The sequence below is a fragment of the Gekko japonicus genome, unplaced genomic scaffold, assembly GCF_001447785.1.
Source record: "Gekko japonicus isolate JY-2015 unplaced genomic scaffold, Gekko_japonicus_V1.1 scaffold978, whole genome shotgun sequence".
NCBI lineage: Eukaryota > Metazoa > Chordata > Lepidosauria > Squamata > Gekkonidae > Gekko > Gekko japonicus.
Genome location: NW_015161980.1, coordinates 374,038 through 389,060, shown reverse-complemented (window position 1 = coordinate 389,060; position 15,023 = coordinate 374,038). Strand labels below are relative to the sequence as shown.

At 40.4% G+C, this 15,023-nt stretch overlaps 1 protein-coding gene across 1 annotated transcript in view; it reads right to left on the bottom strand.

Annotated features, from left to right (window-relative positions):
* Positions 1 to 15,023, bottom strand: part of PKN2 (protein kinase N2) — a 73,780-nt gene that overhangs the window by 43,650 nt on the left and 15,107 nt on the right. Inside the window, exon 2 of the mRNA XM_015429781.1 lies at positions 3,478 to 3,778. Within this exon, the coding sequence (XP_015285267.1) occupies positions 3,478 to 3,778 (301 nt within the window). The remainder of the gene's footprint in view (positions 1 to 3,477; positions 3,779 to 15,023) is intronic.

Here is a 15,023-nt window from a genome sequence, read left to right as displayed (position 1 = left end):
CCGATCGATCCCCCCCTTGCCTCTCTCTCCCCCCGGCTCCCAGCATGCGCAGGGGACGCTCTGTCACTTTTGGGGGGATTTAAGTATCCCCCCAATATTTTTTCCGGGTTTTTAGATTTTTGTGCACACCTGGGACTGCCCCAAGTGTGCACAAACATCTCCCTCCCCCCCAGGTGCCCCCGATGTGCGGAAATAAGTATCCACACGCAGGGGGCATGTTCTGTATTAGATATATAGATAACAACATTAGTTAGAAAATATAATGTTTGCAATTACTGCAACATAATAACAATAATTAAAAATATGGTCATTCAAATATGAAACTCTGAAGGCTGAAAAATGTCGTGCAAGACTATCCTCTTTCAGAGGAATTTCTACTCCGGTTGTTTTTGTTATGCGCATTACAATGAGACAGCAATTACAAAAGGACTTCCTGCCCACAACTGTATTTACATGAATATGTGTGATTTATGTTTCTTTGGCTTTATTGTATTTTCTGAGAACACTATCTGGTCCACCCATCCAAGCTGTATTATATCCTGGAAAGGGAAAAGACAGGTACCTGTATGGTATCTTTCAGGGCTTGAATTTTATTTATTTATTTATTTATTTATTTATTATTTGTATTTATACCCCACCTTGCCTGACAAGCAGGCTCAAGGCGGCTAACAAGATTAAATAACATAACAAAGAATTAAAACAATTAATAAATACAATATCAGTTAAAACCAGTGAACAACAACAATTACAAACTAACTATGGCAGTAATCCATAGTTGCTGGGACATTTTGATTGGAGAAACAGCTCCGCAAAGAAAAAAAGGAGTTACCCCCTTCCCCAATCCCCCAGCATACAGACCCAATCCACACATACCCTCTCCACCTACAGTAGCTTTTAAGAAAACAACAGCACAGCAGGACTTCCTACAACAGAACTACAGTGTCACATGCAATTTGGCTCTCTCACGTGGGGCCCCATAAAGCCAACTCTGCCACTTCAAAACTAGATCCATCAACACAAGCCTACTGTTTGATAGTGACTTTTATAATGGGATTACGACAGACATGCAACACAGCAGGATGAACCTGTCAAGCAAACCATGCAGACCACTGTTACAGCTACGAACTACCAGCAAGATGGAACTGGCATACTAATAACTGAAGTCAGAATTATCTAGACAAGACTTTAAAAACTTTTCAGGAAAAATGATGATGGTAATAATAAGGGGGTGACAGACAGCATCTCCTTCCAACTGAGGCAATGGGGAAAAGGGGGAAAATGGCAAGACTGGGGGAGCAGACAGACACCCCAAACCAGACACAGTCAGCAATATACTAATACAAGACACCAGAAACTCCAATGGCAGTATTTGAGCACATTATCTCACTCTGACCAGTAACTATATTATTAGCACATGTACTGTAATCACATATGCTTGTTCAGAGCACAAAATTCAGTTTGCCTTTTATCTATATCCTCCTCTGTTGTCTGAATCTCTCTCCAGCGCCTATTCACAATGGCTACCATTTGTCTCCCAGGTGTTCAGACTTCTAACTAAAAAAGAGAAAAGGCAGCAATTCCTCTGCTAGGCCTAGAAAAAACAAACTCAGCCTTCTCACAGTATGTCAGGTAGTCTTAGTTACCAGAAGTGCTACTGTACTTTTGAATAGAAAGCAAAAAAGCATTCCCTGTTCAAGCAGTACAACTTTTAGTATTCTTTTCACAGATACCCTGAATGGTATGCAACATTTATACAAACTTTTCTTGGCACAAGTGTAATTATCGTGCTTGCCATGCTTCATCAGCATTTCACAGTACTCCCAGCACCACTTGCTTTAGTACAGCTCCAGATTTGCTTTTATGCAAGTGAGCAACAGTTCTGCTTGAACTAATGGGCAATTTCCACCAATTCTCCTTTCCTTCTGCAGCTTCTCATACCAATCCAGAGGGCTGAGGGACCCTCATGATCAGCTTTTCAGAAGCTGCAACCACAATGTGAAAGACAAAAGCCCTGTTCTGCTTGCAGAACATCTCTTGCAGTTCAATGGAGTCAAGTTATTCACAATATTCCATTTTAAAAACAAGATGTAATGTCTTATTTCATTATACTAGTAGCAGTGCAATACTAATAGCACTACAGAACACAAACACCAAACTACAACACAGTTTACATTACTATAAACAGTGGTAACTGTACACTAAAATCTGTAACTGGTTACTACTGTTTTTGTTGCACGGTCTCTTCTCCTTTCTAAATAAGCCTCAAAAGTTGGTTCCAACTGTTTGAGGCATTTAAAAGTAGTATTGTAACTTACTGTGTTGTACTGTTGTGTTAAAGTGGCCTACACCAATACAATGGCACATTAGGATAGACTGATGCTACTTTAGCACAAAACAGGGATGATACAAAACCAAACGTTTTCAATCTAAGGAAAATTTCTATTCCTAATTTATCTCTACCTAATTTTCCAAGAAATCGTCAGCAACCCCCCTAAGAGGAAGACAGGAGAGTAGCAGAATTCCCCCAGAGTAGCAGAATTCCATTTTCATTACATTTCATCAGAAATGCAGCTATATGTATAACCCATGTTACAGCAGACCTCTTGTTTTCTGCCCTTTTGTTCAAAGGACTGCACTGCAGGATTAAGGTTTCCTTTCCCTGAAAAACCACTAGGAATTGATAATCCCTTAAATCCAATCCAAGTATCTCTTTCATCACCTTCCAGAGGAGGAAGAGCTATTATTGTTAGACACAGAAAAGAATAGGTGAGCTAGAATGAGGATGCACTTGCCTACATGCCATTTGGGTCACTAACACACCATATAATTGGTTGCATGATGAAGATTACAATGACACACCACAGCAAGAGGAATTTCTATTACTTGCCTCCCTTACGTTAATGCAATGGAACAACTAAGCATATTTTCCATGACCTGTGGACACAAATAAATTTATATCCAAGTTACTCTGCAATATCTTAAAACACCAAGCTACAGAAGTAATAAAGATGTGAATGAACTGGCCACATGAAATTCCTAAAGTTGCTTTTCCACATTACAGAATAGAGATGCTCTCTACAGACACGAACATCTACAGACATAAATATAAGAATTCTAAAATAATTGTTATTCAGACACAGGTTAAAATGCCTGTGAATTATGCTTTCAGAAAAGTAAAGTCTGCAAGATTAATTGTTAAGGACGGCCTAAAAACTATGGGTTGGATCTGAAATTATTTCCACTGTTTGAAGGACTTTGCAGTTAGAGGGAAAGATCTCCACAACATACCTAAAGTTCAAATCTCCACAATGTACCTAATGTTGTTAATGGGGGTACCTGATCCCTGGGAAAAGCTTAAGGGGTGGTTAGGTGCACGGAAAAGCAGTCAAATTCCATTCTTCAAGTGGAACTCCACACACAGTACTCTGCATCTAACAAGAAAACCCACAAAATGTCAGTAACCTTGATATACTTTACCTGTAACATCTTCAGGTTCTGTTACAACAATATGCGCATTTAATTCCTGTAATTTATGATGTAATTCTTCTAGTTTCTTATTTGATTTCTTCAAAATGTCATCCACATAAGCCAAGTTTTTTTTATCTGTAGTGACCTTCCTAAGGTTTTCTGCTCCTTCCTTGATTTTAAGTTCCTTCCTTATTTCCCGTTTAATTTGGTCCTTTACTTCATCCAGCTTCTGCTGTACCATTATGTCTGAATAGTCCAATTTTTGTCCGAAGCTCACGCTGTCAGAGACAAGGATATTTCGCATATCTACCTATGGTTAGGAGAGAAAAAAAGAGATAAAAATTTTTAATGAGATTTTGCCCAAGCTAAAACTAATATACATTGTGAGACCACTTTTACTAACCATTTGTCTGCATTGTAATGGATTAGATGCAGAGCTTTACCTATTGATTAACACTCACAAGTAACAGGTTTAAGTTAGTGACGCCTTTGCTATGCCTATTTTTAAACAGTGAGAGATTTAAGTCCCATTGGATTTGTCACACATATGGACTTTGCTCTGATATGCCTGGGAAATAATAGCTCACAATGATAAGCTTTCACTTGGCTAAAAAGTGGGCCTAGATGGCTATGTTAAATACATCCTTCTTCGTGACATTTCTGCATATAAATACATGTGTACCATGATGAGAAACCAATACGCTGAAAGTTATATTAACAACATTTTCATTAATTTAGACCGCAAGGACAGTTAAAGCTCTGACTCAGATTATCGTCTTAAATTAGCTATTCTTCTTTATACTGAGGAATTACAATGCATTTCAAACAGAATAATTCACACATGCACACTCTATTTTACCATCATGAGATTTTTACACATTTTAGTCCCCCTCTATATACCATAAATTACAACCCTGCTGTTATTTAAAAAACAATAACAATTTATTCTAGAATGACAGAGATGTGTCCCTGATCTTCCCAGGGACTCCTTCCTTTTCTGTCTACTTTCTTCAACTTCTGATTTGCTCTCTGAACACATACACAGATTACACTTGAAGCATATTGATTTTTTAGCCCAGTTATTATCAGTACTGGGGATACAGAATGGTATAGTACACCCCAATCTTGTCAGTTCTCGGAAGCTAAGTTGGGTCGGTACTTGGATGGAAGACTTTGCAGAAGAGGACAATGGCAAAGCATCGCTGCTTCATCACTTGCCCTTAAAACCCTAAGGGGTCACCATTATCAATGGTATTAAGCCCTTAGAGAAATGCTGTCATAGCTTCTATAAAGATATTTACAGAAATTATGTATTTAATAATATAACATTTTCTCTCAGTGCTCAAACAGTGTCATAAACACAATAATTTAGCTGTTAAACAGAAAGCAGCAGTTCTAACCCCTATTTGAACAAAATCAAAAGTATACGTCTAATTATGGATAACAGTAAGTGGGAGATTGAAAAGATAAAGATATTTACATGAGTAACCTTATACTATTCTAACTTTTACATTGTCAATACATATGAAGTAACTGTGACCTTAATTATTAGGGGAAATGAAGCACTTTTCATATGGAGACATGGCACTAGAGAGCTCTGTTGAATTCTATATGGTGGCGATTATAAATTAGCAACATGTTTTTCATGATGGGTTATGAAGCAGAAAGAGGCGTATATACTGCAAGAAGGAAAGAAAAACATTTAGGAATGCATTTAACAAAGTTCATGGTGTTGGTTTGCCCTGAATATGCCACAAAAAATTAATACTACATTGATGGTTTTTATATCAAATGCTTTATTTCTAAAGTGTAAATATTACATTTCCCCCCTTAGTATCATAAACAGAATGGACAAAACAGAGGAAAAAGAACAGAAAGCTATTTTAATTGTATAAAACTAGTGCTACACATAATTGAAAAACAATCAATCAAAACAAAACAATGGCATTACCAACTTTCCAGAACCAAACACACACATACAAATAAAAATTCAGGATAATGAAGAGGGGTCCACAAATTGTGGCTGAGCTTGGTAGTCAGATGCATTTTGTCCTAGGCAGCTTAAATCCAATTCCATCATAGTATTAACCTTAGCAATAAGATAATTTCTATACTAATCAGATCTTAATACTATCTACATTACTAAAACTATTCTAAAACTCACTTATCTTTAGTGCTTGCTTTTAATTTTGATCAATTTTCCCTTTCAATTCCCCCCCCTCCAACAAATACACATTTTATAACTAACTCAACTGCTGTATTATATGTACATTTTCTGGTGAATAAACTTTCTTTCACATATTTTCCCCATTGTCTGTATAGTATTTGGGTTTATATTAAGCACTAGGCATTTGCTGAAACAGGAACAGGCCAATGCTTCACATAAACTACTGTCCAAAAAATGTATTACAGAAGTGAAGAGTACTGTTAAGTACAAAGAGTTCTGCATCACTTTAATATTAAATAAATAAAAGATTTACTTAAACACTAAGTAAATAAAAGTCAAGTCAACTTTTTCAGATACAGTTTTCCAGATAAGGAAAGATGCCATAGCTTAGTCTACAGCACTTCTTTTGCATGCAAAAGGCCATCAAGTTCAGACAACTGACACCTCCAGGTAACAGAAATTGTAGTAACGGGGCTGGACTTGTAGTTAAGATCCTGAGATCCACTGTAAGTCAGTGTAGACAGTAGTGGGTTTCTCAGTCTATTTTTATGGCCAACACTAAACTGGTTTGCCAATCACTCCCAATCAACCTTTTCTTGCATGATGTCTGAACCTAGCCATTGTGCTTTAATTCATTTTATTCAACTCAAAATGTTCACAATGAAAAATTAATGATGCAGAGTATGTTCACAGACACCGCACCATTGATCTTCATAATTGTCAAGTCACAATTGTCCTCTACCCAGGAAAATACAAAGAGCCAGACCAAGCGAATCAAAGCATATGAAAGATATATACAAAGAAAAACATGCACTGGATCTTTCTCAGCAGAAGAAAGTCATTTAGTTGAGTATTATGAACTGGGCACAGATATGGATCTTTCCCCCACTTTCTCCCAGCAGCTCCAACCTCCCAGAAAGGCCAGTCCCACCAGGCACAGAAGGATTGGGCAGCAATACCCACCACACTTCCTTGACCAGCAGAAGAGTAAGATGAATCCCCATTCTTTACTACAGTCCCCTGTGGTTCATGGCATTTTGGCAAAAAGGTTCCCTTGCTTGCCATTAGCTTTTGAATAAGAATTTAAGTGACAATAATATGACCAATTTTTTTAAATGCATTCCTGGGCATCACAGCTCTCACAGCTTTATGAATGCTGTCTTAAACAGTTTTCTTAGTCAGATTCAGAATGAACCTGTACTTCACATACTGAAGAATAATGGCAACCTGCTACAGATAAAGCATTATATAGCCTTTCCAAATACATTAAACCTCCTGTTTAAGGAGAATGTCAAAGCTATTTATTTTTTCCTGAACCATATAAATACATCATCTACCAGCTGAGACAACTGGATTTTGTAGCTAATGTGTAGCACAAAATGCATGAGGAAGGGTGGGAGAGAGATCAAAGTCTAAGGTATTACCCCTGCTGGAGAGAGATTAACATTGAGTTGAAAGCATCAGGATTCAGTAAACTGAAGTCTCAAATTTCCACTTGCTGACAGTACTACATAAACCTTGCACTCCTACAGAATACAGCAGGGCTATTGTTTTGATAACCTGTTTATATCTAACATGATCAACACAGGAACAGCCTACCAGAAAGTATGTATATAAATTAAATTCATTATTGCATCTGCTGCCCAAAATGGAAGCTGTAACATTCTGAAATCCAGAGAAATAGTGTGAATTAAGGAAGATATACTTACATTTTAACATTTCTGACTGTATAAACAGTTACTTTGCTACAGAATCTAGAGCTTTGGCTGGTATTGGTACGTTAGTGGTAACAGTTTTCCTCCTCTCTATTTAATACCTTCTCTGCTAAGCCCTTTCAAAGATCCCCTTTCTGAGCCACCTGTACACTTGCTTGCCAGGACTCTCTCCTCACTTCCAAGACACATTCTGACCCATTCTCTATTCCCATGTCATGCACTAGAGAGCCTACCGGAACTCACAAAGCTATCTGGAATAGAGCTGATAAAACACTGCGATGGATCCCACAAGACAAGATTTCAAGGAGCTCAGAGGCTTGTTTTCCCTGCCTTCCCTTCCCTCAGCCTCTAACATTGTTTATTAAAATATTTATATCTTGCCTTTTCTTATGACTCAAGGCAGTCACAAATCACTGTGAAAACATCATGATTCGAAACCATTAGAATAAAACCCCAGATACCTTTATCCACAAAAGCTTATACTTGAGGAGGGGGAGAGCCATCATGGACAAAAAATATCACGTAGCAGAGAGACAAGAAGAAGTAACTGGGTAAAATTGCCCCTCTCCTCTTTAACTACCGTGTTTCCCTGAAAATAAGACACTGTCTTATATTTATTTTTTCTCAAGAAGACACACTAGGGCTTATACCACAAATGCATAGAAATCCTGCTAGGGCTTATTTTTTGGGTAGGTCTTATTTTCAGGGAAACAGGGTAGTAGAAGGAGGAGGGGGGTGATTTCTCTAACCCCTCCTTACTATACCACGCATTTTGTCCAGCACCTACTCCTCCTTGGAGGTCACAGAGGATAGCTGGGGAAGACAGGAAGATTCCACTCTGTGAACTTCTATTTGAGAATTATGGGATCCAACCCAATGACTTAAAAAAACCCATTAAAATATAAAATGCATTTCAAGAATAAAGGTACAAGCAATAATAACAATTGTGGCCTTCTACATCTGTCTGTCTATATACGGGAGGTGTGGGACACAAACACTGAAATTAGAGTAATTCAGAAGGTACAATCCTGCTTTGTTTACATACTAAGAATGAACAGTTGCTAAATTCTACATTATTCTTTTGTCTTAATTTCAAATACACTGAGAGACTTTATGCACTAATAGATATCATGATCTGTAAATTTCCTGCAATGAGTAACATTCAAAATTAAAAGCTTCTATAAGTTGAAAGGTATATGTGAAATCTTTAATTTTCCTAATGCAAGGGTGTTAAAGATGCAGCTCCCGCAGGGCTGGAATCCAGCCCGCAAGAACTCCTTCAGGGAGGAAGTGAAGGTGAAGGAAAAAGAAAGTGCGCACATGTGCACCAGAGAATAGCTCCCTCTGCTCTCACCTGCTTCCTCTTCCGGGGCTGCTGCTGTGTTGCTAAGCCTCTCTTCCCTCATTTGGAGACAGAGGAAGAGGGAGAGGTTGTTTTTTTTCAGATTAGATTTTTCAGTGCCAATTTGGGATTTTATTTTCTTTCAAAAAGACCCTAATTAGGAATCACACCTGGACTGGATTCCATGGTTGAATGACTGGAAGTAGATGGCTAAGTATTTAAAAATACATTTATGGTTCTATATAATCCTTCCTTATTTAATTTATATACAGAGTACATCATGCAAAATGCCAGCCTGGATGACTCAGAAGCCGGAATTAAGATTGCTGGGAAAAACATCAACAACCTCAGATATGCAGACGATACCACTCTAATGGCAGAAAGTGAAGAGGACCTAAAGAGTCTCTTGCTAAGGGTAAAAGAAGAGAGTGCAAAGGTTGGCTTGAAACTCAACATCAAAAAAACTAAGATCATGACATCCAGCCCCAAGGAGAAGTTGTGGAAGCAGTGACAGACTTCACGTTCCTGGGATCCAAGATCACTGCAGATGATGACTGCAGCCATGAAATTAAAAGACGCCTGCTCCTTGGGAAGAAAGCGATGGCAAACCTTGACAGAAAGTAGAGACATCACCCTGCCAACAAAAGTCCATTTGGTCAAAGCAATGGTATTCCCAGTAGTACTGTATGGCTGCGAGAGTTGGACTATAAGGAAGGCCGCGCGCCAAAGAATAGATTCTTTTGAATTATGGTGCTGGAGAAGACTCTTGAGAGTCCCTTGGACTGCAAGGAGATCAAATCAGTCAATCCTAAAAGAAATCCACCCTGACTGTTCCCTGGAAGGCCAGATACTGAAGCTGAAGCTCAAATACTTTGGCCACCAAATGAGAAGGGAGCACTCACTGCAGAAGACCCTGATGCTGGGAAAGATTGAAGGGGACAGTAAAGGATGAGATGGCTGGACAGTGTTATCGAGGCAACGAACATGAAAGTAAGCAAACTCCGGAGCACAACGGAAGACAGGAGGGCCTGGTGTGATGTGATCCATGGGGGCACTCAGCCTTCCTTATGGTCCAACTCTCGCAGCCATACATTACTACTGGGAATACCATTGCTTTGACCATATGGACTTTTGTTGGCAGGGTGATGTATACTTTTTATTATGCTGTCTAGGTTTGTCATCACTTTCCTCCCAAGGAGCATGCGTCTTTTAATTTCATGGCTGCAGTCACCATCTACAGTGATCTTGGATCCCAGGGATATGAAGTCTGTCACTACTTCCATGACTTCTATTTGCCAAGGAGTGATGGGGCCGGATGCCATGATCTTAGTTTTTTTGATGTTGAGTTTCAAGCAAAATTTTGCACTCTCCTCTTTCACCCTCAGCGAGATCTAGGTTTCAATTCAGCCCAGGAGGATGCATTAAGCTTCATTATCAGTTGCAATTCAGCAGTCTCTCTTTCTAATCTCCCTTTGAAATTCCTTTGTAAGAGAACTGCTACTCTCAGATCACCAACTGAATGTCCTGGAAGGTTAAAATGTCCCTCCACTGTTTTTTGAATGTTGTGGTTTCTTATAGCTGTAGAAAGAGTAAGAGTCCAGTAGCACCTGGAAGACTAACAAAATTTGTGGCAGGGTATGAGCTTTCGTGAGTCACTGCTCACTTCGTCAGACTTATGTCCATTTATTGTTTGCATCCTCCTGGACTGAATCCTCCTGGATGAAATAGAGAACCAGGTTTCCTGTCTCATTACCAATGCTGATATCTCCATGCCTACTACCCTTCTACATATCACATAATCCGGTGTTTCAACTGAATTGTTTTAGATGACTATGTGATTTTAATTGTTTTGTATTCACCAGTGTAAGCTGCACTGAGCCTGCTGTAAAGCGGGAAGGGCGGGGTATGAACCTAATAAAATAAATAAATAAATAAATAAAATAAAATAAAATAAAGCCTGCTACTGCCATTTGGCATCTGAAATAAGCTTTCTAAAGTTTGTATCTCCGGTACCTCGTGTTACATTTTATAGCACACATGCTCCAGCCCGACAAAGTGACATTTATGTCAGATCCGGCCCTTGTAACAAATGAGTTTGTCACCTCTGAACTAATGTTTTTGGTGGAAAGGGGAGAAGGTTGTATTTTTGAATTAAATGTTTAAAAACTGTTTAAAAAACAAACACACTGAGGTAACTATGTAATTGACCAACATAATTTAGACATTGTTATATTAGACTGAAATTTTAAGAACTGCAGCCCACAAAATGTATTGATGTGAATACTGTAACTACAAACATCTCATACCAAACAAGATGTGGAAGAGATTAACTGTTTAATTACCCCATAAATCTACAGACAACAATTACACTGCAGTCTAGCACTGCTTCTCTTTAGGGAAAACATTTTATTTAGTTACTGCATTTCTCAGCTGCCAAGGCATTCAAAACAGTTTACAATTTAAAACATTTGAGAAACAACATATTGTATGCTCACCTCTATTTTATGTGAGTTTCTCGGGGGGGGGGGGAGATTTAAATCAAAAACACTGCACAGGGGACATGAGAGCTGATCGAATGTTAGAGAGAAACTGTTGGAAAACTGGGAGTTGGAAGCTAGGGAGTGGAGAGGGATATGAAGGTGTCTGATTGAGCAAAGCTGAGGGGAAGATCAGCTTAAAGCTAGCTGACTAAAAGGAGTCAATCTGTAACACAAGATCCAAGATACTGGAATAGAGAAACAGTTCAAAAGTTCAACGGAAAAGAAACCTTACCTCTATCTGACTTTCTTCAGTCCTTGTTTGTTTAAGCCTGTGAGCTTTGTGTCTCAGGGAAAGAAACACACACAAGTTAATATCTTTGTCTATCTGCTCACCTACCTACCTACCTACATATCACTGGATATGAATAAATGGTGGCAGCGTGTGAATGGAACAGTGTACAAGCCCCAAACCCAATAACTCTGTGAAGTGTCTGAGTGGGGGCTGGGCTATCCTTTCTGCTGATGTTTCTGTGAATGAGACAGGACCTGCGGTATGAAATGGTTATGCCTCTCTACAGATTTTAAAAGAAACAAGAAGGGAAGCAACATGTGATGGTCTGACCTACATTTTACCCAGAACCTGGGAGAGAGAAAGTGGGGTGGGTTGCTGAGGGTGGCAGGCACTTAGTGTGAGTGAAAGGGGCGTCACACCTTCCTTTCCCAGCCTTATCATGTGTATATGTGCATATGCATATCCTTGGCAATTTTTACCTTTTAAAGCTGTCAGGGGAGATCCAATCACAGATCTCCCTCTATCTCATTTACTTTGGCCCAGAGACTCCAATTTTTCACAGCTATCATGAACACAGGATACCTCAAAGTTTTCAAGTAGCAGGAAGTTATGCTATCACTGGCCCTACCTGGTAAGAAGCCTTCCATCTATATATCTAATAGTGAACTGGCCCCCTCTGTGCGGATATCTAAATCCGCACTTCGGGGGCACTTGGGGGGCAGGGAGAGGTTTGTGCACACGTGGGGCGGTCCCCACGTGTGCACAAAAATCCTAAATGTTGAAAAAAGAATTGGGGGGATGTTTAAATCCCCCCAAAACTCACAGAGTGTCCCCTGCGCATGCGCAGGGAACGCTCTGCGACCGAGGCTGCCACCGCCGCCGCTTGGAAGGGAAGCGGCGAGCGGCGAGCAGGGAGGGGGGGCCAGAGCAGCAAGGGCCAAGCCCTTCTCCTCCCGCAGCGACCCTTCCCCGCCTGCCGTCTCTGTCACCTGCCATGGCTGGAAGCTACTGGAAATGGCGACGGAGGGAGGCCCGTCGTCGGGCAGAAGCAGCGCTCCCTCGAACGGCGGCGGTTGAGGTGGTGCGAGAAAGCGGAGTCGGGCAGTTCTGGTGGCCGCGGCGTGGAGGGGAGACGGTGGCGATGCTAAGGGGGAGGAGGGAGGCCGGCCAAGCACCGCCCCTCGCAAGATGGCGCCGGGGGGGGGGGGGGAGGGGGGAACCGGGCGGGGGGGGGGAAGCTTCCCTGCTTCTTCCCCCCCCGCCTGCTGAGTTCCCCCCCCGCCCCCCCCCGCGAGTTTCGCGGGTCTTTTCTCTTGTTCTTTTCAAATAGCTAAAAAGCTAGAATTTATGACTGCCAGAAAATCTTACGATCTTCTGGCTATTCTATAATGCCATATAATAATAATAATTATTATTATTAGTAGTATGACAGACTAATCTCTTGGAATATCACACATTAATATTTCTACCTTTCCACACCAGATTTAAAATGCTAAAAATAAAAGTATTCAAAACAGCGTGTACTGAGACATAATATATAGTTATATAGTAAAAACTCTGTACACTAATAAGACACTTCTAGATGATATTGGCTTGAATTCTAACATTACAACTAACATTCTACCCAAAGTAGATGGTTCACTGACAGAAAATGTTAAATCAAAGCCAGTAACAAGGTCCAAAAGCAGTGCTGCTCTTCTGCTTCCAAAAAATGATTTATTGCATTTTACAGTATCTCCTGAAATATGCAAGAATGCTCGAAAAATCACCTCCGAATTGTCCCCTCCCAGGATTCTTGCAATATCAAATTGTTACATTTTCCAATTGGAAAAAACAGCCTCCCTTTATTCATAGTCAACCCCTAACTATAAAGGAGTGATCTTGAGAAAGTGAAACAGTTATAATAGCTGTTACTAACAAAACCATCACAATTTATACTCCTTCTGAAACTCGGAAATTCAGCAGCTCCTACTTCTTTACATCCTGAAAATATCTCTAGCTTGGATTATACTATGAAGTCAAAGAATACACACCCACTTGAACACATGAAGCTGCCTTATACTGAATCAGACCACTGGTCCACCAAAATCAGTACTCAGAATGGCAGTGGTTCTTCAGGGTCTCAGGCAGAGATCCTTCACACCACCCACTATGCAATCTTTTTAACTGGAGATGCCAGGGATTGAACCTGGGACCTCTGACAAGCCAAGCAGATGCCGGGTCTGGGTTGGAAAATACCTGGAGACTTTGGGGTAGATTCGGGAGGGGGGGTTTGGGGAGGGGGGGCTCAGCATGGTACAATGCCATAGAGGCCACCCTTCGAAGCAGCCATTTTATCCAGGGGAGCTGATCTGTCAGCTGGAGATCAGTTGTAAAAGTGGGAGATCTCCAGGCCCCACCTGGAGGCTGGCAACCCTAAGTAGATGCTCTATCACTGAGTTACAGTTCCTCCCCTGCAGCTTTCTCCCCCTATTTGTGACATGGTACAGGCTGCTGCTGTACCTGGTGGCAGCTCGACAGCCCCTTCTATATGGCTTCCCCTGTACCTCGGAAGCTTTGTTGGCAGCATCCAAGGTACACCAGAGTACCCCAGGAAATGCTGTCTACAAAGTACTGTTATCTAACATCTGGAATATATTCCCAGCTACCTGACGTGTACTTTGCTAAAACAGTATCTAAGGAACTTTGAGAAGAGGGGTCAATACGGCTCAGTAAGCCACAGCTGCTGTCAGCCAGCAGCTGTTGTGACAATGCCGCCACAAACTGAGGAAGGAAAGGAAGACGGGGCGGGATCAGGCCTTCCAGGGTCAATTCCAAACACAGCTCAGAAGACCGTGAGGAATGCCCCTCGATCCTTAATAATTCCAAAAAGGTCACACCAAGAAAATAATTCTAAAATAAAGGTTGGTATGATGCTGATCTAATTCATCTGCTGCAAGATCTTAGTACACAGGAGATTTAGAAATTTTTTGTAAGGAAGAAGTATTATTTACATCTGTAGTATAGCTAGTTCACAAGTTTACAAAAGAAAAAGAAGATGTGTGCATGATCCTGACCAATATTTATGCCATTATGGATACCACAGAAAATCTGGTAATACAGCAGTTTAGGCGCCTTAATCGCAGGGATGCAGAAGGTGGCATGCAACAAGTGGCAGAGGAAGTCCAAGGCACAAGTGGTGAATACTTGTGCACTGCCCTACGGTAAGGTTTCTAGTGGACGTTTTAAAAAAATCCTGAGTTAAGAACTGGTATTCTTGTTTTTTTATAGTGATGGGTGGATGCTCTAAGCTTGACCTGAAACTGCTTCCATTTTTGTAAGCTTCCCTGACAAAACATCAATTTTCTTTTTTAACAGAATGGCTGGAAAACACAAACATGCAAAGCTCAAAGCACCAGAGATGCAGAGTGGAAAGTTTTCCAGCACTCACGGAAAATTTTTCCATTTCTAAATATTGTTTCATAAAATTAAGAACATGAAATATTAGACAAGCTTTGCAATTTCAAGGTTGTAATTAATGTTTTCCAGGTGATCTCCCCTGATAGCTGTGTGTGCATAT